The sequence below is a fragment of the Phyllostomus hastatus genome, unplaced genomic scaffold (genome assembly GCF_019186645.2).
Source record: "Phyllostomus hastatus isolate PE091 unplaced genomic scaffold, TTU_PhHast_1.1 phas_scaffold_11, whole genome shotgun sequence".
NCBI classification, from domain to species: domain Eukaryota; kingdom Metazoa; phylum Chordata; class Mammalia; order Chiroptera; family Phyllostomidae; genus Phyllostomus; species Phyllostomus hastatus.
In genome coordinates, this window is record NW_025334005.1 from 7,077,837 (window position 1) to 7,100,394 (window position 22,558).

The following is a 22,558-nucleotide window of genomic DNA, read 5'->3' on the forward strand; positions in this document are numbered from 1 at the left end:
CATTTTTGTTGCCTGTGATTTCCTAAACCCCTTTCAGTTCTAGAAAACCCACGGGGGGCCTTGGAACCTCAGCCACTTCTGAGCAGCTGATGGGAAATCAAAGACTCCCAGTCAGGGAAGACGCAGGTGCAGAAGCAGATGGAACTCAGCAGCGAGCCATTTAGAGGAAACTTCTAGGATAAAGTTAGAACCTAAAAATACATGCAAGAGTAAAATCATGTTCTGTATGTAGTACGAACAACAAAGAAGTTATTGCCAGGCTTCTGCCATGAAAGAAAATTTGATGGCACCTGGATCTTAGAGGTTACTGCCATAATCTGTTGTCAGGTAAACATTTGCATGCCAATTGGTCATCATGGATAACAATATTTAAGTTAATAATGTGTGCAAATCTGGAAATTATAGACATAGTCATTTATGTTTGATTAGTCCCTATCCTTTTGTATATAATGATATATTAGCATCATAATTTTGGGAGCTGTATTAAGACAATATTCTTAGAACTATTGTATCATGGTAACCATGTATAAAGAACTGATCATGTCAGTGGATGACTCACTGTCTTCAAAGGTCTTCGCAACACTGCAGTTTCCTATTGCACCCAAAACCACCACCAACAAAAAACAACAAGAAAATAAACTGCCCACTCTCTCCTTTAATGCCCCTGTGAATATTGATTCCTCAACCAGGCTTGTTCTCTTCTATTCCCATCACTGCCAGAATAAGTCATTTCCCTCTCAGTTTTCTCTATACGTCCCAACATTCTGCTTCATGTTAGAGAAAGTTGCTTGCATGCCGTTCTTCCTTGGAGGCAAAAGTTCCTCGAAATCAAGGACTTGGTGTGTTCACCCATGTTCACCATTCCCCTGCCATGAAAGAGACTTAAACATATCAAGTCCTGGTGCATATTTATTCAATGAGTGAATGACTGAAAGAATGAAGCTTGGGCTGTTTAGACATTTATTCCTCTAACTCCTAAGCCCACACAGGTAAGCACATGAATACATGCACACAACTTCCCCAGTGTGGCTGCCTCAGGGAGAACTGCTTTGCTAAAATCCACTTGACATTTCCATTTCCTTTTTCATAGAGGCACAGACAATTTACCAGGCTCAAGTAAAGGGAGTTCAGGGTGCACACAGTTGGACAGACATGTTCCTTAGTTTGCCAGGGAAGGAAAAAGCTAAGTTTCAAAAGCACAAAAAGGGGAGATTTTCTTTTGATCCCAGTGAAAGATGCTTCTACAGCCTTTGGCCTATTTGGAGTGCCGCGCCTCACTGGAATAGGATGGTGGCAAGTTCACTGGTTCTGGGTTGGACACTTGGTTTGACACGTAGAAGGTTTGGTAGACCACAGTGTCCTGGAAAAGACAGGCACAGGAGGTGCTCTGGTGAGAACTGGGGATTCAAGGGTGCCTTTAGACATTACCAAACTCCCCTGCTCCTGGGAAAGAAGGGGAAGCTGAAGATCCCTCTGGTTTCCACCCTCTTTGGGCGCATCTTTCCACCCACTGAGGATCTTTGAACTCACGTAGGAGACCAGTTGGCAGCCAAAGTGGGCACACGTGGAGGCAATGCAGAGCTCCAGGAGGCTGAAGATGAGCAGAATGCCAGAAGTAGCGAATCCAGAGGGCTGGAATTGTATCTAAACAGGAGGTTATTAGTGCTGCCCTGGGAGTTCTAGGCCTGCCTCAAAGCATGTCTCTACAATGGACAGTGGCTATGGATTTGAGGAAGCCCTATAACCTTGTCTCCATGTCATGGAGAAAATGTCTCACCAGGTTTGGGTGAGGGGCAAACACTACTAGTGTTCCTCGGGAAAGGATGGTCATGTTTAGGGCAACACCTTGATACCTTATTTCAGGCACAGGGGACGAGACCTAAGAATGTGGTCTGGAGTCAGACAGTGAGAGAGTGAAACTGTTCTGTGTAGGAAGTGAATAGAAATTTGGGAGCATGGACAAGGAGCAGAAAGGAAAGTGAGAGGGTTAGAGGAGAAAGACAGGACTGAGCCACAGGACGGGAGGTGGAGCCTGAAGACAAAGAAAGGCACGTGGTATGTGAGGGATGTGCCATCTTCAGTCTTCAGTAGTTGCCTGGGCTCAGATGTAAACCTCCACCATCCCTCTGAACCTTTAGGGAAAGTGAGCCAGTGAAACAACCTTTCTGGCTTCTGACAGTGGCATTTTGTGGACTGAAATAATTCTGGCTGTCTTGAATTTAGGAAGGAAGTCAGTTCAAAGACCCCCAAGCTGAACTAGTTTAGCAGTAGTAGAGTTCACCTGAGGAGCAGGAGACATCTCAGCCCTTCCCTGCTCTTCTCCAAGAATACCCAGGAGAATGGGGTCTGTTTCTGTATCTGGGAGAGAGTTAGGGTAGAATCCACTTTAATCCTAAAAGGGCAAGGGATGAATAATCCCAATAATCATTTAGATTCCAATTATAGGAGAGAATAAATACAAAAGTGAATGTGCTTGACACATGGTAGGTAACAAACAAATGTTTGTTGATTATGATTTTTAAAATGGTGTGTATAATAGCTAGCTCCTCAGAGAATCCGCCCATTTAGGAGGGAACTTTCTTAGCACTGTCCTTCTTTTCCCTCTAAATTTAGCAAGCATTTATTGAACATGATTTGGCAGGAGTAGCTAAGAAAGCATTTTGAGAGGCACAATCTGATGAGGCAAAAGACAATACAGATACAGATTATAATTCACATCAGACATGATAAGAGCTACAAAAGAGTCGAAAGATTGCCTGGGGGCACTGAGGAAACAGAGATCCATGCTGAGGACAAGATTTAAAGACAGGGATGTAGGACAGGGTGTCCAGGCAGAGGGAATGCAGGGTGATGATGTGTTAGGCAAGGAATCAGAAGCTTAGGGAGGAGAGGTCTTCACAAATGATGCTGGTCCTTTTCAAATGTGTTTTTAACAACCAAATTCTTTATAAATAAAACTTTCTAATGGGACAAGGGTTAGGAGATGGGTGAAAACAATGAAGGGATTAAAAAGTACAAATTGGTGGTTTTGAAGATAGTCAGAGGCAAGTAAATTAAAGTATGGCATGGGGAATATAGTCAATAATTTTGTAATAACTAAGTGTGGTGTCAAACAGGTACAGGACTGATTGGGTGATCACCTCATAAGGTATACAAATGTCTAATCACTACACTGTGCATCTGAAACTAATATAATTTTGTATGTCAACTGTAATTAAAAAGTAAAACAGTAAAAAGAAATGTTCCACAAGGGAGAAGGGTTCCTCAAGCAGTTTAAGTGATAGTTATTATTTGGTGAGTCTTCATTCATGCTTGTTGAGCCGTTGGAGCTCCCCAGCACTTGACACATTGTTTGCAAAGCTGTGATGAAGTCCATCCCTCCTGGTTCAGATGGGTGGACTGAGGCCAGAGGCGGGGTGGGTGACTGGAATGGGGTAGGAGTAGTGAGGCTGAAAGTATAGTTAGAGTCAGTTCAAGAGAGGCTATGAGAGGAGAAAATTGGAGACAGGGAGGCAGACAATTCTTTTAAGGATTTCTCTCAGACATGGCCACAGACATACATAGGGTGGTAGCTGCAGTAACTGAAAGGTAATTTGTTTGTTTTTGAAGATGAAGGGAAGAGAAGGGTGTGTAGATGCTGATGAAAAGCTCTAGCAGAGGAGGGAAATGGATAGAAGAGAAGGGGGGACAAGGGAGAGGGGACAAGCACTAGCAGTGATAACCTTGAGTGGGTAGGGAGGACAGGGCTGTAGTGCAGAGGGAGTCATTGAGTTTTCATGGGACTCTTCTGTAGCTGCACTTTCTCATCTGGTGGCCATGAGTCCCCTGACTCATGGAGGACTTGAGATGTGATGTAAGTGCAAAACACACACTGGATTTAAAAGACATGGTCCCCAAGATGCAATATATTGAATTAATCATTTTTTAGATGGATTACATATAGAAATGAGATTTTTGGATTTATTGGGTTGAATAAATGTTATTAAAATTAACTTCACCTGTTCCTTTTTTTCATTTTGTAGTGTGGCAACTTGAAAATCACATACATGGCTTACATTATGTATCTGCTGGATAGCACTGCCTACAACCTGAGATAACTCATTCATTTATGTATTTCTATGCCTGCTTTCACATAGGCTTGTGTAGTTGCTACAGAGACCAGATGGCCAGCAATGCCTTAAATATTCAACCTCTGGTCCTGTACAAAAGACCTTTGTTGACACCTTTGTCCATAGTAATGAGTGAGAAGGACCCTGTGAGTAGAGGTGCAGGTTGATGAGTACCTGGGTGTTACATGTTGAACTGCATTTAATTCTCCCCCAGTGTCAGAAGGTAGGTACTGATTTATAAACATAGAAACTAAGACTAAGAAAAGTCACATGCTTAGAGTAACACAGCAGTAAAGCTCCAGGTCAGGGACTTGAAACTCCGCTCTGATTCTGACAGCATCTCTGTTTGTTGTAGTGTCTGGTGAAGAAGCTTGGTGGTCAGTGCCTTTCCAGGGGTTTTCTAAACACAACTGAGCTGGACCCTGGGGAGCATTGGTCAAGAGGGATACTCACCTTTTCCAAAGTGTAGTAGAAATGATGTGGGTTGATACAGATATCTGTGATAAAGAGACAGATTCCCATCACAGAAAAGATCGCACTGAGGATGTTCATGCCCAATCCGCCCTTCAGCTGAAGAAGACACAGAGGGTCAGGGTGGGAGAGGAAAATGATTATAGATCTGAGATGAGCAGAGTCTCAATAAGTGTTTCCTAATGTGAATTCCAGGAACCCTAGTTCTGCAGCAAGTAAAGAGGTGTTCTGTGCAAAAAGTTTGTGGGTAAATGAGGACTGAAAAAACCTGAATTGAACAAAGTTAAACAGGTTTGACGTGTAAGACTTTTCAGAGCCTTTAACAAAAACTATTTATTTCCCAGAAATAGGATTATTAACTAGAGATTTTTTGCTCCCAATTTATCTAACAATCTCCATAAAGTTTCCTACTTCAAGGATAACATTTGGGTAACACTTGACCCATTTATCCCCCGGGAGTTATGCAGGAATCTCAGCCCCAGTGTCTTGGGATGTGACAGTCTCTGATGCTCCACAAATGTGGGCCAAGGGTAGAAAGACCAAGCCAAAACTGAGCTTCCCTTTGGAGATTTTCAAATAGAACTTATGTGGTGTGGGATGTGACCACCCTGGGGCCCCTTGCCCTAGATAACCTGCTGTGAGAGAAACAAAGGTACTTTCTCGGTCCATTGCTAGGGGACCACAAGGCCTTGTCCATGTTGATTCACAGAGCTTGGTTAGTTAGATTCCTAGGGAAGTTGCTGCCTGAGTCTCCCCTTGCTTCCCTATAGAAGTGTCTGGAGGTCAGGTCTGTGCACTGCAGGCAGTCTCAGTGCCCTGCTCTGCTGGAGGGGAGCCCTGTGCTCCAGGAAGCTTTTTGCCTCCTCCCGTAAGGTTCTATTTGGAGAGTTACTCTCTGTGTCTCCACACCCTGACACCTCAACAAAAATGTCTGTATTTCCCTTCCTTCCCCCGAATTTTCTGAACTCTTTCCCACTTGTGACTTGGCCAGGTTGGTGTGGTCCTGCATGTGAGTATGAGTGAGCATGCATGTCAGTGCCGTGTGTCTGGTTATGAGTAGGTGCATGGATGGAGGAGGGATTGTGTGTTAGCTTCTTTCCTTTATAGTGTGTCCCTGCTATTGGTCCACAGCTGGGAGAGCCTGTCTCAGGATGTGACTTACCACGCAAGGAGAATTTGGCTGCTCCTCTGATGCCACTGAGAGGGATCCTGAAATGATGAACTGGCACAAAAGAGGGAGTTTAGAGAGAGGTCAGAGGTCAGAGCCTCCCCCTTCAGGCTTCTGTGATTCTTATCACACATATATTCTCTCACACATGCTAGGTTCCTCTGCTGGGTCCTCCAGCTCCACATGGGGAAAAACAAATGAGTGAATGAATGAATGAGCTCTTTTGCACCAGATGACAGGGCAGTGAAGTGGGATACATATAGATTCTAGGATATAGCAGAGCTAGTTTTAAATTCTAGTGTGAATTCACGTGATCTTAGGCAAGCTACTAATTTCTCTAAGTGGTAATTTTCTCATTTCTCAAAATGAGAAAAACTGTATTTCTTCCTCCTAAGTGTCATTGTCATGAGATAATTTGTCTCTTGAGTCTGACATTTGTTATATCTTTCCCTTGCCCTGTATATCTGAGTGTACCTAGTAGACACTCAGAAAGTTTCTTCTTTCTTATCTTTTATTTCCCCACATGCACAACTCTTGGTCTCCCCCCAAATTCAGTCAGATCTGAGGGCTCATGTTGGGAGAGGGAGGGGTTTCCCCAACATCTGTCCTTGCCTGTCTATAATTTGATGAATCCCTTTTGGTTACTGAGAAGTATGTTGCATCTCTATGGTGCTGAACATCAAATACAAGACGAATGGGGTACACTGTGTGCATGTACTTCAGCACTCATGCTCTGCAGGTGCAGTGGCTGATGGGGTGCCCTGCTATCACTAACAGTCTGAGAGGGCATTGGCTAGTGTTTAATGAAAGGTTTGCTGAGCCCTACATGAAGTGCTTCCAACCTTGCCTTATATAGCTGCACAATGGCCCATGAAGCACTATTACTCTTCCCATTTTATAGAAGGGTGGCCTGAGGCTTGGAGATTTCAAGTAACCCACCTGAGACCATCCAGCAAGTAGCAGATATGGGAATCTAATCCAGGTAGTTGACTCCAGATCCCATGATCTTAACCCTCATCCTACACTCCTTCCCCCTCAGAGTAGATGCATGAGCCATGTAGTGGAAATGGGTGTTTACAATGAAAACTGGCTCTGGCTGCCTAACCTTCTAACAGGAATGCCAATTCTCCTGTAAGTGAATAATGAATCTCAATCTTACATCCCTGAGTTTATGGAGACTTGATGGGGAATGAAGGAAACAGAAGGTTGGACTTCTGATATTCCTGCTGGTCCCTTTGAGGAACCCAAGGAGATAGATCTTGGTTTGTAGGAAGACAATGATCCTGAGAAAATAGAAAAATAGTCCTGTAGTCAAGAAGGCAACAAAGAGAAAACTCCTTGCAGAAAAAAGGAAAGGGGGTGTCATGAGGGCTGATGGGCCCTGAGCAGCAGCCTGGTGGAAGTGGAGATGGCCACCAAGGCATCTGAGATACTGGGGCAGCCACAGGGCTCTTAAGAATATGAGATATGAGAGACTGTAATGCTCAATGGCAACTGCTCTGTGGCTGTGGTAGTATCTTCTCCATGGCCCCAAGCCCCACTGCAGTGTGTTATGGAGACACAGGTGCTTGTAGCTAAGTGGAGGAATCTGGGCTGAGTTCCCAGTGTGGGTCTGTGTGGAACTGAGAGGGGACCTCAGCCTCAGAGGTGAGACACAAATGGGAACAAGAGAGAGCCAGTGTTAGGCAAAAGTGCTCCCAGGAATGTAAGTCCTGCTGTCTTACAGATGCCATATGTCCAGGAGGGTGATAAATTACTCCAGGCTGTTTTATGGGACAGGGTGACTTGGCTGATGGTCAGGTTAGTCTGGAGTTGTGCCATTTGTGAGAAAAGTTGCACTGAGTCACAGAGAAGTGTGTGATTTGGGAGACAGACTATGTTATAGCAGGGAGGTGAAGGAGATGGGTGGTGGGAGGGAGGAGAAGGAGGGACTGTGAGTGGCTGTGTGTGTGCAGGAGGGAGGACACTGAGGAGATTGCAAGAGAATCATAAAGGTGAGACACTGGAGAAGGGAAAGGACCTGAGGTTCTTCACTTATTGAGGATTACTGATCACCCTGAGAATGTCACAAAAACTCTGGGCTTTCCAGAAAAAGGTAATCATCTAATATACCAAATATTTTGCTAAAAGTGGGACTCTGAGGCCATCTGTGAACACCAGGTTGAGTCCCCTCTTCTTGATGACTCTTCTGTGGCTGGGCATCCACTCTCAACAAGTGGTGGAAGTGGTTCTCTCCTGGAGCTCAGGCTGGGGCCCTGCACTGATCAACACTTGAGCTGAGTTCCCAATACGTCCCTGTTTGTGTCAATTAGGAAAGATGCTGCCTCTGGGCTGATGATCCAGAAGAAGGTTTCTTGACCTCTGAGGTGGGCTAATTAGGAAAGGTGCCCAGTCTGGGTCCATGGAGCCTTACAGGGCTGTCACTTGGTGTTATGAGCAGAATTGCATCCCCTCAAAATTCATCTTTTGAAGCCCTAACCCCCCACACCCCAGAATGTGACTGTAGGGATGGTTCCAGATGCACACTGGTTGGACTTAAGATTTTGTTGATTGTACAATGATGTGAAAGTGATATGCCCTCAGTAGAAACTGTTCATTAGATTTTGAATACTGATCTTTTCTTGGGTGAGTGTATGTGGTAAGATACTCTCGTGTGATGAAGGACAGTGGCAGCTGGGTAGAGCTTCACATCAGATGTTCTATCACAATGGTGAACAATTCATACACTGCACAATGCAGTATTCAATGCATTTTTGACTTGGGATGTTTTCTTTTTTTAATATATATTTTATTGATTATGCTATTACAGTTGTCCCTTTTCCCCCCTTCTCTCCCCTCCACCCTGTAGCACCTCTCCCACCCACGTTTTCCCCCTTTAGTTCATGTCCATGTGTTATACTTATGAGTTCTTTAGCTTCTACATTTCCCGTAGTATTCTTGCCCTCCCCCTATCTATTTTCAGCCTACATTCTATGCTACTTATTCTCTATACCTTTTCCCCCTCTCTCCTCCTCCCACCCCCCTGCTGCTAACCCTCCATGTGCCCTCTATTTCTGTGGTTCTGTTCTTGTTCTAATTGTTTACTTAGCTTCTTTTGGTTTTGCTTTAGGTGTGGTTGTTAATAATTGTGAGTTTGCTCTCCTTTTACTATACATGTCTTTTCTTTATCTTTTTTTCTTAGATAAGTCCCTTTAGCATTTCATAAAATAAGGGCTTGGTGATGATGAACTCCTTTAACTTGACCTTATCTGAAAAACACTTTATCTGCCCTTCCATTCTAAATGAGAGCTTTGCTGGATAGAATAATCTGGGATGTAGGTCCTTGTCTTTCATGACTTGGAATATTTCTCTCCAACCCCTTCTTGCCTGTAAGGTCTCTTTGGAGAAATCAGCTGACAGTCTGATGGGAACTCCTTTGTAGGTTACTGTCCCCTTATCTCTTGCTGCTTCTAGGATTCTCTCCTTCATTTTTACCTTGGCTAATGTAATTATGATGTGCCTTGGTGTGTTTCTTCTTGGGTCCAACTTCTTTGGGGTTCTCTGAGCTTCTTGGATTTCTTGGAAGACTGTTCCCTTTGCCAGATTGGGGAAGTTCTCCTTTATTATTTGTTCAAATACATGCTCAATTTGTTGCTTTCCCCCTTCCCATTCTGGTACCCCTATAATTCGGATGTTGGAATGTTTAAAGGTGTCCTGGATGCTCTTAAGCTTTTCCTCGTTTTGAATTCTTATTTCATCATGCTTTCCTGCTTGGTTGATTCTATCTTCCTTCTGGTCTACTGTATTGTATTGAGACTCAGATTCCTTCCTTTCACTATTGGCTCTCCTCCGCGTATCTTCCTGCATCTCTTTTATGGTAACCTGCATCCTTTCATCTAAATTGCTCCCAAAATCAACCAATTCTGTGAGCTTTCTGATCACCAGTGTTTTGAACTGTGCATCTGATAGATTGGTTATTTCTTGGTTGCTCAAAAGGACGAGTCATGGGGGACTGATTCTGCTCCGCTGGATACATGTCTTTCCTTTTTTTTTTTTTCCGGTCTGGTCCCTCTTGTTACGGTGGGGGGCGGAGCCTTAGGTGTTCACCGGGGCTGGGCACCCCAGTCGCTAGATTGTGATGTTATATGTGGGAGTAGGGGCGGGGGCGGGAGCGGGGATGGGAGGGAACAATGGCAGTAGTTCCGTTCTCCTGGGCTCAGACCCTTCTCAGGGATCCTGGGCTGCGAGCTCTGCCCTGGTCCACAATCGCTGCCTCACTGGGTCCGCCAGCAGCAGCTTGTGTACTCAAGGATCACCGCTGCGTTCTTGCACCCGGATGGCTGTCGTGCCGATTTCACGCCAAGTTTTCCCCGACCTCTGTGCGCCGCCGACCTGCGCCAGCCCCGCATCCGCCCGGCTCGTCATCTCCTACCAGTCTGGATGTACAGCTCTACTTCAAGTTCTTGGCTGTCTGACTTCCATTCAGATAAATCCTCTATCGGTTCTGGGTGTTATTTTATCTGTAAATTATTGTTGTAAATTATTGTTGTTCTAATCTTGGTTGTGCGAGGAGGTACGGTTCGTCCACCTATTCCTCCATCTTGCCAGAAGTCCTCTGACTTGGGATGTTTTCAATGTACGATGAGTTTATTGATCCATAACCCCATCATAAGCTGAGGAGCATCTGTATTTGAGGATAAGACCTTTAAAGAAGTGATGAACAGTAAATGAGGTCATATGGCTGGGCCCTAATCTAATATGACTGGTGTTCTTATATGAAGACACACTAAACCATAGACCCACAGAGACCATGTGAAAACACAGGGAGGAAGATGACCCTCTGCAAACCAAGGAGAGAGGCACCAGAGGAAACCACCCTGCTGACACCTCCATCTAGGATGTGTAGTCTCAGAAACTGTGAGATAATAAATGTCTGCTGTTGAGCCTCCCAGTCTGTGGTATTTGTTCTGGCTGCACAAGCAGATTAATGTTCTTAGTGAACAAGGCGTGAACTGGGTTCACAGCCCACATATTCTCTTGACTGGAAAACTCCTGTAGCAAAGTACACAGCTTGACAAGGTGGCCCTGAGTGTGTTGGCAGTCTCTGGAACTCACTTGCATGGTGACTCTTGTTACTTACTGAGATACCACCCCAGAAGGGATAGCCTCCGTAGAATGAGGGGGCTCTATAGGGCCCAAGCAGGATGGTCCCCATGATGCTGCCAAGGCCGAAGTGTATCAGTCCAATCAGGATCTGGAGGGCCTATCAGGGGAGCCACAAGGTGAGACATTTATTTCTGTGGTGAATCCTTTCCTGCCAACCACCCTCCCTTGCCTCCTTTGTAATTTATTTCATTTTTTGTTGGTCAAAAAAGCAATATGAAACACGTAAAATTGAAATGAAAACTACCCATAATTTCTCCCCAGAAAGATAACAACTACTTACATTTTGGAGCATAACCTCCCATTAACTTTTCAAATATCTACACTGATAATACAAAATAGCTCTGGAGTAGGTGGAACAGATATTGGGCAGGTAAGATTGTTTCTATGCTCTCATATTATACACAGCACTGTGATGAACACCTTTGTGGGTAAGTGTCTCTGCTCATCTCATTTCTTTGTGACATTGTTTTGAATATATCAAAACAATATATATATATATCAAAACAATATCTGGGATATTGTATTGTTGGAATTTTGTCTGCCTCTCCCCCATCAAAATAATATTTTGAAGTTCTGGTCTCTGGTGCCTCAGAATGAGACCTCACTTAGACATGGCATTGCTGCAGACATAATTAGGTAATATGAGGTGTGTTGGAACAGGGTTGCTCCTGATCCTGTAGGACTGCTGCTACCCTTTTAAAGGAAGGCCATGTGAAGAGACACACATGCACACAGAAGAATGCCAAGGTTGGAGTTATGCTGCCTTAGGCCAAGATCACTGGAATCTTGGAGACTGGCCAGGGTAGATCCTCCCCTTGAGCTTGGAGGAAGCATGGCCCCATGGACACTGTGATTAGAAGCTTCTGGCCCCCAGACTGTGATACAGTAAATTTATGTTGTTCTAAGCTATTCCATTTGTAGTACTTTGTTATGGCAGCTGTAGGAACCTACTATATATTCCTGCTGAAATGGTATACTATAAAAATGGCAGTGAATACAAATATATTATTTCCATAAATTTGCACAAATGGTGGTAGATTATATACAGTATCTGCCTCTAATTTATTCTCATTAACGATATAGCTTGGGTGTATGTCCATATTTTTAAGAAAAGGGGCTTTTTAAAAATATATATCTCCACAACATTTGATTTTTTGGATGTACAATACATTGGTTTATCCAGTATTATAGTGAAGGATATTTAGGCTGTTTCCATTCTTTTCCTATCAAAAACCATGTCTGCAACAAATAACCTCATGCATACCATATTTCTTATGTTCACAGGCATATCTACAGGAAAAAGTCTCAGAAATGGAATTATTGGGTATTTTAAAATTTGGCAGGTATAGATGGCTCTCCTAATAGGATTGTATTGATTGACATTTCCAAGAGTAGTATGTGAGGGTGAAGCTAGAAATTGAAACAGGGCAGGCTGGATCAGAAAGCATGTATATCATTATTTAAATATGCAGTGAAACAGGCCTACCCCTGTCTTAGGGGTAGAGTCAAAGTGAGCTCTTATATTATTGCCATTGGGCAAAGATTCCATTGAAGCACATTGGCTTTAGACTCCCCCTTGTGGCTTGCTGCACCCGCCTTCTTCCAGAGGCCACATGATCAACATGGATTCTGGGCAACAGGAAAAACCTTTTAATTTTCTGCTTCTTTGTTGCTTTTCTTTCTCTTTTCTAAAATGCCTAAGTTAGGTAATATAAGGCCTCATACTGAGGCCCTGGTGATGCTGGACAGCTGAGCTTCCTAGTAGACCTGACTTTGGCAAGGCAGGGTAGCTCCAGCTCCATGCTGGATTTTCCATTTCTGTATTTTCAACCCTTCTCTCTCCCCTTCCTCTGGGGACCAGCAATGTGGTCCCCAGCCTGTGGTGTGAATTCTCACTTACCCCTAAGGTTTTGCCCTCTTTGAAGATTCTCTGGGCTGGTGGTGAACTGGCAGGTGTCTGCAGGCCAGGTTGGTTCCCAGGAATTAGGTTGACTTGGGGCTGGTTGTGTGGATACATGGTCACCTGAGTTGTGCTCTCTGGAATTACAGAGTGTGCATTGTGGGGTGCTGCCATAAACACAGTATTAGCCATGGGTCCTGCTGAAGTCATTGAATTCATGCTGCTAGAAAATAAATGCACTTGAATCATGCTTCACATGTGCTGTGATGTTTACAGTGAAAAAGAACTTTGCCTTCATTAACTCAGTTGAGCATTGCCACCCATTAGGAGTTTATTCATTCTGTTTCAGAGATATTAGGTAGAGGTCCATGATGGTGGCTGAGTAGATGGAAGCAGCACTACCTTCTTCCCAGGACAAAGGTGGAAATTACAACTAATTTATAGGAAAAATCGTCTTAAATGACCAACGTAACACTAGCTGGAGAGGAGATTTATAACCAACCACTTATGGAAGAAACCACACCACCAGAATGAGAATGGTAGGAAGTATGGAGGTGCTAGAGGGCTGGATTGGTTCCCACAGACAGCAATTGAAGTTTTATAGCAATATTTCAGCTACAATGGGGTAGGGGGATTCCCCCTGAGAAGTGTGGGGTAAAACCCCAAGGTGGCCTCCCAAGCCTAGAGAATGAGAACTGGGAGTGGAACCCAAGTTACATCCCGCTTTGAAAAGAAGCTGGCTTTCTGTCTTGCTGGGAGAGATGGCAGACTCACAGTGAACCTTTAAAAGGGCCAATGCGTGAAATTTCCTTTGAGGCCTTGTCCCCCCAGGTATGGCAGAGGGAGGGCAGAGCAGCCTAGAGCCATGTGAGGAGAGTCTGGGATTGGTAGCTCTGGGGAGAGACTTGGAGGGTCAGCCATCAGGGTCCCTGTGCTGAGTCATTCCCCCATACTGTAGAAGCCATCTTTCTCTGGCAGCACTCCCCTCCATGTGGCATCAGCCTGGGGGGAAGCAGTAGCCCCACCCTCAGGAATCCCTCTTGTCCCATCCTGTGGAACTAAAGCAGGGCTGTTGAGGAGTACAAATGGAGACTGTTAAGCCTAACAGAAAGGCTGTAGTTGAAGGCAATACTTGGGAGCTCTGATACTTAAGCATATACTGGTATTCCCGCAGGCCAGGGGCTGGAGCAAACCACCCTAGGTGCACAGCTGGTTCTTTCTGCAAACGCCAAGCCCCAGCAGAAGGAGCCACAGGGGATGGATCACTGACAATTCCAAACAGGTTTCCCAGGGCCAGTCACAGTGTCTCACATAGATCTGCACCAGTATTTGCAGATCTACCTAATACATAGAAACAAACACAAGGAGGCAGTCAAAATGGGAAGACAAAGAAACAGGCCCCAAAGATGAGAAAGTAAAAGAGAATTCTCCAGAAGAAGAACTAGATGAATTGGAGGCAAGTAATTGATCAGATAGAGAGTTTAGAGTAATGATTATAAGAACCCTAAACAGCATGAAAAAAGACATAGAAACCCTAAAAAAGGACCAGTCAGAAATGAAGAATGCACTATCCACAACAAATCATACACTGGAAGAAATGAACAGTTGGTCAGATGAAGCAGGGGTTCGGATCAGTGATTTGGAAGATAAGGTAGAAAAATATACTCAAGCAGAAGAGTAAAGAAAAAGAAAAATTTTAAAAGAGGAGGAGAATTTAAGACACTGTTGGGACAACATGAAGCATGACACTAACTGCATGAAGGAAATACCAAAAGGAGAAGAGAGGGAGCAAGTGACTGAGATTCTATTTGAAGAAATAATGACTGAAACCTTCCTAGTGAAGGAAAACAACACACAAATTCAGGATGTGCAGAGGGTCCCAAACAAGATAGACCCAAATTGGCCGACACCAAGACATGTCATAATTAAAATGGCAAAGCTTAAAGACAAGGAGAGAATCTTAAAAGTCCCAAGAGAAAAGCAGTTAGTTACCTCATGGGAGCTCTGATTAGACTGTCATCTGATTTCTCAATAGAAACACTTCAGGCCAGAAGAGACTGGCACCAAACATTTTGGGTGTTTAAAATATGGACCTATAGCCAAGGCTACTTTGCTAGCAAGGCTATCATTTAAAATTGAAGGAGAAATAAAGAACTTTCCAGACAAGAAAAAGCTAAAGGACCTGCTACTAGGTGAAGAAATCACCCAGTTCTTATTTTACATCATTAATGTAGGACAGGTACAAGAGGCATTGCAAGAGTATGTATGGAAACAAAATTCCACCTGCCCTTAGTAAAGACTCCTGACACAAACAGGCTAAAGTGGGGGACATGGTCTATTGAAAAACCTGGAGCGACAATAGTCCTGAGTCCCAACTACAGGCCACATAGGAGGACCCACATCAAGTCCTACTAAGCACTCTAACTTCAGTAAAGCTTATAGAAATAGCCAGTTTGGTTCATTTATCTCAAAGCAAACCTGTTTCTTGTGAGTCTCTACAGGAATAATAATCCTACTCCTACTCTTGTGAACCCCATCAAGGACCTCAAGTTCCTGTTCAAGAAACAAGAACCTGTTACAGATAAATAACATGATGGCCAGGCTTTAATATAATGGTTTTTCTCATATTTTTGACACTCTTTCTACTAGCCTGTTAGTACACCAAGCCTATTCCTCCAGAAAAAAATGTTTCTGTATACTCCACTTAAATTATTTAAATTTTAACCAAAAATGTTTATCCTTCCTATTTTCATATCTTTACTGTAGTAAAGACCTTACGAGGAGAGTGGGAGGCTAATATACTGGTAAGCTCTTCCAATACTGTTGATGTTGAAAATCAACTTCTCAATTGCTGGCTCTGCCATTAACAATCAATCCAAAGAGCATTCCTGCCTCAGGGTCAACCTACAGCCTTCAACACACCAAGTCTGGTTTTAGGGCCTCTCAAAAATTTTGAAAAAGCCAGTTCTTTTTTAGTAAACTTCCTTCCAGTTCCCGATGGCTTTCTTTGCACCAACCACATTGTGCTCATTAGTTAGAATAAAACTGGTCAATATTAAGGCTCTTATGCAAGACCCTTACAGAACCCTACTGTCATTGTGGTATGTTGAACGAATGTGTCACTAGATTTGAACTAGATAATTCTGTCCTAACTTTGATATATCCAAAGACTTTTTCTGACAATGTTTTCTGTACCTTCAATCTGACACACTAGTGTTCTCTAGACTACAGGTCCAAATTAGATGCCTGGAAAACTAATTCTCAAACTGACCTCCAGAACACCTGCAATTATTGGTGAGAACAAACTAATATTAAGTGGAAACACATTTACCAAGTCCCCAGAACACATAAAATACCACAGGAATAAGGAACCATCTCCTGAAAGGAGGAACCCTTACCATGACTGCATAGAAAACACCTGCTGGGGTTCGACCTTCCAGGCCTGGTTTTCAACAACATATGTGGGCTGAGCTTGCACCCCTCCTGGATACCTCTTTCTCTGTGGACACCTCCAAAATAGACAACCGTATGGTGGCTGACCTTATACCAACTTCCACTAACCATTACCTGCTGTAGGCTATCCATGTGTTAACAACACATAATTTCATTACGCCAGTACACCTTAGGTTTTCTTAGCCCGTGAGCAATTTCTGTCACTGTTCATAATACTACTCACCCTCAAAAAATGAAAGCCAGAGGGAGAGTGGCATGTCTCCAGTAACGGCTTCCTGCTGACAAGGGCTGCCAACCCTGCCTATGTAGAGTGAAGGCACCTCTCCCTGCCTGCTATAAGGAAGACAAGGGAATGGGATCTGAGGCCAGAACAGAGAGGCCATTGGCTTATTCTTCTAAAGTAGGGATATGCAGGAATCCCCACAGAGTCATTGTCTTCACATGGAATTGTTGTAGTTTAGAGGTAACAATTTGACAAGAAGGATAAAAAGGATAAGACTATGATAACTGGCATAAGGGCAGCCATCAGCATAATATTCCATGGGGAGGTTTGCCTATCAGATTCCACCTTAAATTAATTTAACAGATAGTATACAATGACCTAAAAAAAGTATTAGCCATGCCCTCAAAATCTACAACAGTCTTTAGATTCCCTTGCTAATGTTGTACCAGGTAACAGAGTAAGCCTTGATTATTTAGCAACAGAGGAGGGGTGTGTGCAGTCATAAATGAAACCTGCTGCATTAACTCTTCATGGCAAGTAGAAGAAACTATATTAAAAAATCTATGACCAAGCCACATGGACTCATAACTTTGGAAAGGGGAACCCTTCTGCAAGATTAATCTGGGAGACTATTGCCTGGTTTTTATACACCCTCAATTCCCTAAGTATAGATTTCCTCCTCAACTTAGGGCCATGCCTTTTTTACCTTCTTGTCAAAAATTTTACCTCTAAAATACCTCAATTCCATGTGAAGGCAATGACTCTGTGGGGATTCCTGCATATCCCTATTTTAGAAGAATCAGCCAATGGCCTCTCTGTTCTGGTCTCAGATCCCATTCCCGTGTCTCCCTTACAGCAGGCAGGGAGAGGTGTCTTCACCGTACATAGGCAGGAATGACAGTCCTTGTCAGTAGGAAGCTGTTACTGAAGACATGCCCTTCTCCCTCATCGCCCCCCAAAGACTTCAGAAATGGAATTGTTTGAGGAAGAAATAAGGCAGAATCATTAGAAGCTAGAAACATTTCTAATGGTGTGGATGGGAAAACTGAGATTAAACAAGGCCAAACAACTTGACCAGTATACAGCTAGTGACTCACAAAACCTCATTTTCCTAACCAAGAACACTGGAGAACAAATGGTGCATACCTTTCCTCTCTGATCCATGAGTAAATAGTTTAAATTACCCTGGTGAGAGATAGAGGATAGGAACCCTAATAATGGCATCTGTGCCAGCCAAACCCTGAGATGCATGAAGTCAGGGCAATAAAGTAACAAACACCTGATTAGAGCCAGAGAGACTCAAGATAAGTAAACACTAAAGCAGACCAAAGAATAATCCCAAACTCTCCTATATGCTCATTTTGATGCATCATCATATTAAAATTACACCTAGGAGGCTGATGAATATTCTGCTGAAAACCTCCCCTAAGACTGTCATCTGCAAAAGAGAGATAAAATCCCTGAAAACAAAAAATACCATTGCAAGCTCACTCTAGAGCATGCCCATGACCTTCCTATTTTCTTCCTCTTAAATCTAAGGATCCACAAGACTTGCAACCAGGGCAGCAGCAGGCAGCAGCAGCAGCAGCAGCAGCAGCTTGTTCTTGGCTTACTCCCTGAACGTGTTTCCAAAGTCCTCTTTTTCTCTGAGTTTTCAGTGAGACAAAAGCAGCCCCACCTTGACTCACTTCTGTCACTGTGACTTTTACCTCTCAGTGAGTTCACACAGCCCAGTGTGGCTCACTTCTTTTCTATAACATTTCTAGGGAGTCAAAGCAGAGCTCTGCCTAGGTTCTCTCTTGCTGCTTTTCCCACCCTAAATCCTTCATTTGTTTCACTGTCCTCAGTGTTAATAAATGTACTCTCAAAATCAACTTGACCTGTGATATGAAATCTTTCCTATACAAGGTCAAGAAAACACACACTATGGCTGGCCTGAGGCACAACCAGTCTGGGTCCACTCCTCATCCCGTGACATTATTGTAAGTCTCATTTGTCAGAAAAATCATACCAGCATCCCTGAGTTAGCCAAAGAAATCATTAGATCAAGTATACTCACGTTGTTCAGCCTGCAGCTCAGTCTCTCCTGCGCCTCTTCCCCAGTGTTTCGTTGTGGGCAACTTCTCTTTCCTGAAGAATAAGCACACTGGGCTCACACTACTGTGTACTCACAGGGGATATGTCTAGAAAGATCTGAAAAAACTCCTTCAACAGGGGACCTAAGCAGCTGCATAAATCTGAGGTTTCTCACCCACATATCTTTTTTGTAATTGGCAAGAACCAATTAAATGCAGTTCAATTGGGTAAGAGTTTACTAGTATCTGTGTGGAGATGGGAGAGTCATATTTGGTGGGATTTCACAAAAGTGAACTTAGCACTCAGGGGTGATGTGTGTAGCTTTGTGTATGACGGACTAACAAATGCCTCAGTAGAGAATAGGAGCACATTCATGAACACACACTTTATTGGATTTCCTCTCTCCACATATCACTTCTCTATTCTCTCACAGTATCCAAATCCATAGGGCAGTGCCTGTTTGGGGGAACACACAAAAAGACACCTACTGCCTTGCTTTTAATTAATCTGGCAACAATATGAGACTAAAGACTGAAGTAGATACGGAGGCTGTACATCTAATTTAACCTCCTCATCCACCAAATGATGCTCATGGATCTTGTATGACATTCCTGCCAGTTCCGAGCACTTCCAGGAGTACAGAACTGTTACTACTCTGGGTTCTCCTGCTAGAGAAAGGTAGCATATGGAGTATTATACTCTACTCACCCAGAGAGGACTGAGTGTTTCCATAATATTCAGTTCTTTACACAGATCCCACTGCTTTGGGCATGCGGATGGCTTACACATATTCGTGTGCATTCTGTATCCCCTGAGATCCTGAAGGAAAACAGAGGGCAGTCTTAATGTCTATCACTGAAGAAAGATTAGTGAAGGAGCTATTAAGAGAAATGTGGGAAGATCATGGAGACCCAAAGGGTGGTCACCATGGGAGCCAGTAATATAGGGAGCCAGTAATATAGGGAAGCTGTTTCCCTCAGAAGTAAGGGACAAGAAGCATGAATCCTGTTACTATAGCAGCCAGCCTGAGCTGCATCCAAAAATTTGAGCTGCCTGATAAGAGCTGAGGTCTTAGGTAGGAGACCTCAGCTGCTGGCCAATTGTGACCAGCAAAGGGAGGGTGAAGTCTCACTTCTCTCTCCCCCTGACTTCCCCTTTCATTGGCTGAGCCACCAGCAAGATCAGCACACAGCTGTGAGGGTGATGCCAGCCACACAGGCTAAAGAGTCTGGTTTGCTTCTACTCTTAAGAACTTTGGGGCATTATTCTAGCACCTGGAACTCTCTATATCCTGCCCACATTTTGGAAGAAGGCTCTATATTCAATGTCCCTCAAATGATCATATTTGAATGCTCCCTCTCAGCTTTCGCAGTTATCTGACTCTTTTAACAGCAGAAAATGGATGGATGGGCAAGTGGGTTCTTGTTTCTCTCTTTGGTCCTCTCTCCTTGCCCCACATGGTGGCAAAGAGGACATCTGTGACTATTTTTAATCTAAAGGAAAAACTTAAAAAGCTTCATACAAATTAACAAAGGGCTCCCAATAAATACATGACAACTTGTCCTTCCCTGGAGAAGGCCTGGCTCATAGAAATCTCAGGGCAATTACCTCAATATGATGTTTTCTTCCTTTTATAAATTGTTGTTCAATTGTCTCCATTGTTTCCCTACTACCCCCTCCCCACCCTTCCCCACCTTCCATCCTTGATTTTACCCCCTTCATCTCTATCCTTGCATCCTGTATATATGTTCCTTGAGAATCCTCCCCCTATTGTCCTCCATTATCCATCTCCCTTCCCCCCGGTTACCGTCAGTTTGTTCTTTATTTCAATGTCTCTGGTTATATTTTGCTTGCTTGTTTGTTTTGCTGATTAGGTTCCACTTATAGGTGAGATCACATGGTATTTGTCTTTCACTGGCTGGTTTATTTCACTTAGCATAATGCCCTCCAGGTCCATTCATGCTGTCATGAGGAGTAGGAGCTCCTTCTTTCTTTCTGCTGTGTAGAATTCCATTGTGTAAATGTAATACAGTTTTTTGATCCACTCATTTACTGATGGGCACTTAGGTTGCTTCCAGCACTTGGCTATTGTAAATAGCATACTGTTGGTGGGAATGCAGACTGGTGCAGCCTGTTTTTGTTTTTTTGAGAGAGGTGGATTTGAGAGATTTCCCTCTCCTGTCCTTTCATCTCAGTCAAACTGAACAAAGCTTTCTCTATCTCCAAGCACCAATGTTTCAATACTTTTTCTTATTAGAGCATCATGTACACAAACCTGATTTTCCGGAGGTCATTTTGCAACATGGTTTTTCAGGATGAGTGGAAACATACCCAATGTGCAAGATCGAACACCATCACAGGCAGCAGGAGGACATCTAAGAAGATTATCATCCCATGTTTGTGCTATCATTTTCTGTTCCTAGTTATCAAGGTGCATGTCTTATGGGAAAATGGTAGAGAAAGTTTGTAAAGCTCCACAGACTCATCAACGTTTTCAACTGTGCAGAGCATGTGGGATCAGTGGGCGATCAGTAAATGGCATTAAAAAAAGAATGAATGAGTCAGAACATGAGCAGAATGTGAACTGGTGCACAGCAAAGAGAACTCTGGAAGTCCTTGCACGTGAAATGAAGAGCAGTCCTGGTGGGACTGTTGGGGACTCCTTTGGTGGCTGTTCCCCAGGAATTCATGTGCTAGAAAATGTAGTGTTAGCTATCACAGGGTATTAGTTAAGCTTGCCAATGCATTCCAATATTTCAGGCGCACAATTTTGTGTGAGCTCACACAGAACATTAGAAATTTTGCCAATGCATTCCCATATATTAGGTGTATCTGTTGTGCTAGGCACACAAGAGAGCTGAGAATGGTAAGCACTGTGGGAAGGAGGGACCAGGGGTCTGGGGAAGGGCACTCAGGTTCATGCAAAAGACTTGTGGTGTTTTAGTTCTTGTGGTGAGTGGAGTTGGATGGATGGTTCTTCCATTATAATGTTTCAGTTTTGTTATTAAAAGTTCTCATGTAGGCTCTTAAGGCTCAGACCTGGTCATTTTAAGCCTTCAATATTACATGTGAGTCAAAGTTTACCTTCTGCCTTAACTTAGTCTTTAGGCTGCAATGGCTTAGTGGATGGTTGATGGGGGATGGGTCCCCTCGCTTCTCTGTCTCCTCTAGTTGTGCTTTGGTTTTGAAGGCAGTAGTTGAAATATGGCTGTCAGTGAAAAGGTGACTGTCCTTTTTGCTTACTAGGAGTGTTACACCCTCTGTATATAAGCCAGTGTCAGGATATGGTCCTCTTTCTGTAGATCAAATCTTCAATCTGTGTGGGTATGTGGAGGCTTCTACCAGCCCTTGGAAGAGCCACCTGATTTCAAGCAGTTGCCTTGGGCATCAGTAGCCTCTTTTGTAATCCAGGCTTCTCTTCCTACTGACCCTGGACTGCCAGCACTTTGTTGAATTGCTTTGCTATGTATGGCTCTCCATGCTGCAATAATTCTTGGGAAAATTCAGGAAAATATTTCTTAAGCATGATACAAAATGCATAAATCATAAAATTTCAAACATGTTAGATCACATTAAAATTAAGATCTTTTGTTCATCAAAGATATCCTAAAGAAAGTAATAGGAGAAGCCAAAGTATTGGAGAAAGACACTTGAAACACACAACTAAAAAAAGGAAAAATATGCAGAATAGACTATGACCTGAAGAATCAAATAGAAAAAGGGAAGCAACCCAGTAGAAGAATAGGCAAAAGAAATTAACTGACTTTAGAAAAGAGGGAAAAATTAAATAGCCAAAGAATACATGAATAGAATACTTGGGTGCTCAACCCATTGGTATCAGAGATCAAAAACCAGATCACTGAGACAGCTGGTATTCCATCTGCCAGAATGGCAATAATTTCATAGTTGTAAAATATCAGGTTGGAGAGAGGCCGTGGCAGAACCAGGAGACAGTGTTTTCGACAGTGTTGGGTCAGAATTCTGCAAAGGTCAAAAAAGGTAAGTATGAAAAT

General features: G+C 43.4%; 1 protein-coding gene across 7 annotated transcripts; it reads right to left on the minus strand.

Annotated features, from left to right (window-relative positions):
• Window positions 1–891: 891 nt before the first annotated feature.
• Window positions 892–20,413, minus strand: LOC123829470 (membrane-spanning 4-domains subfamily A member 8-like). Of its 7 annotated transcripts, none has more exons than XM_045855217.1 (9): window positions 20,353–20,413; window positions 19,254–19,364; window positions 18,529–18,599; window positions 12,794–12,930; window positions 10,868–10,990; window positions 5,743–5,802; window positions 4,563–4,679; window positions 1,531–1,644; window positions 892–1,360 (listed from the first exon to the last, which is right to left on the minus strand). In XM_045855217.1, exons 4-9 carry the CDS (start codon window positions 12,908–12,910, stop codon window positions 1,256–1,258), a joined length of 636 nt encoding a protein of 211 aa, XP_045711173.1. In that variant the 5' UTR covers window positions 12,911–12,930; window positions 18,529–18,599; window positions 19,254–19,364; window positions 20,353–20,413; the 3' UTR covers window positions 892–1,255. The 7 variants fall into 7 exon arrangements, with proteins under 7 accessions (XP_045711173.1, XP_045711176.1, XP_045711175.1 ...); XM_045855220.1 differs by having other exon boundaries at window positions 12,794–12,960; XM_045855219.1 differs by lacking the exon at window positions 20,353–20,413 and having other exon boundaries at window positions 19,254–19,599.
• Window positions 20,414–22,558: the final 2,145 nt, after the last annotated feature.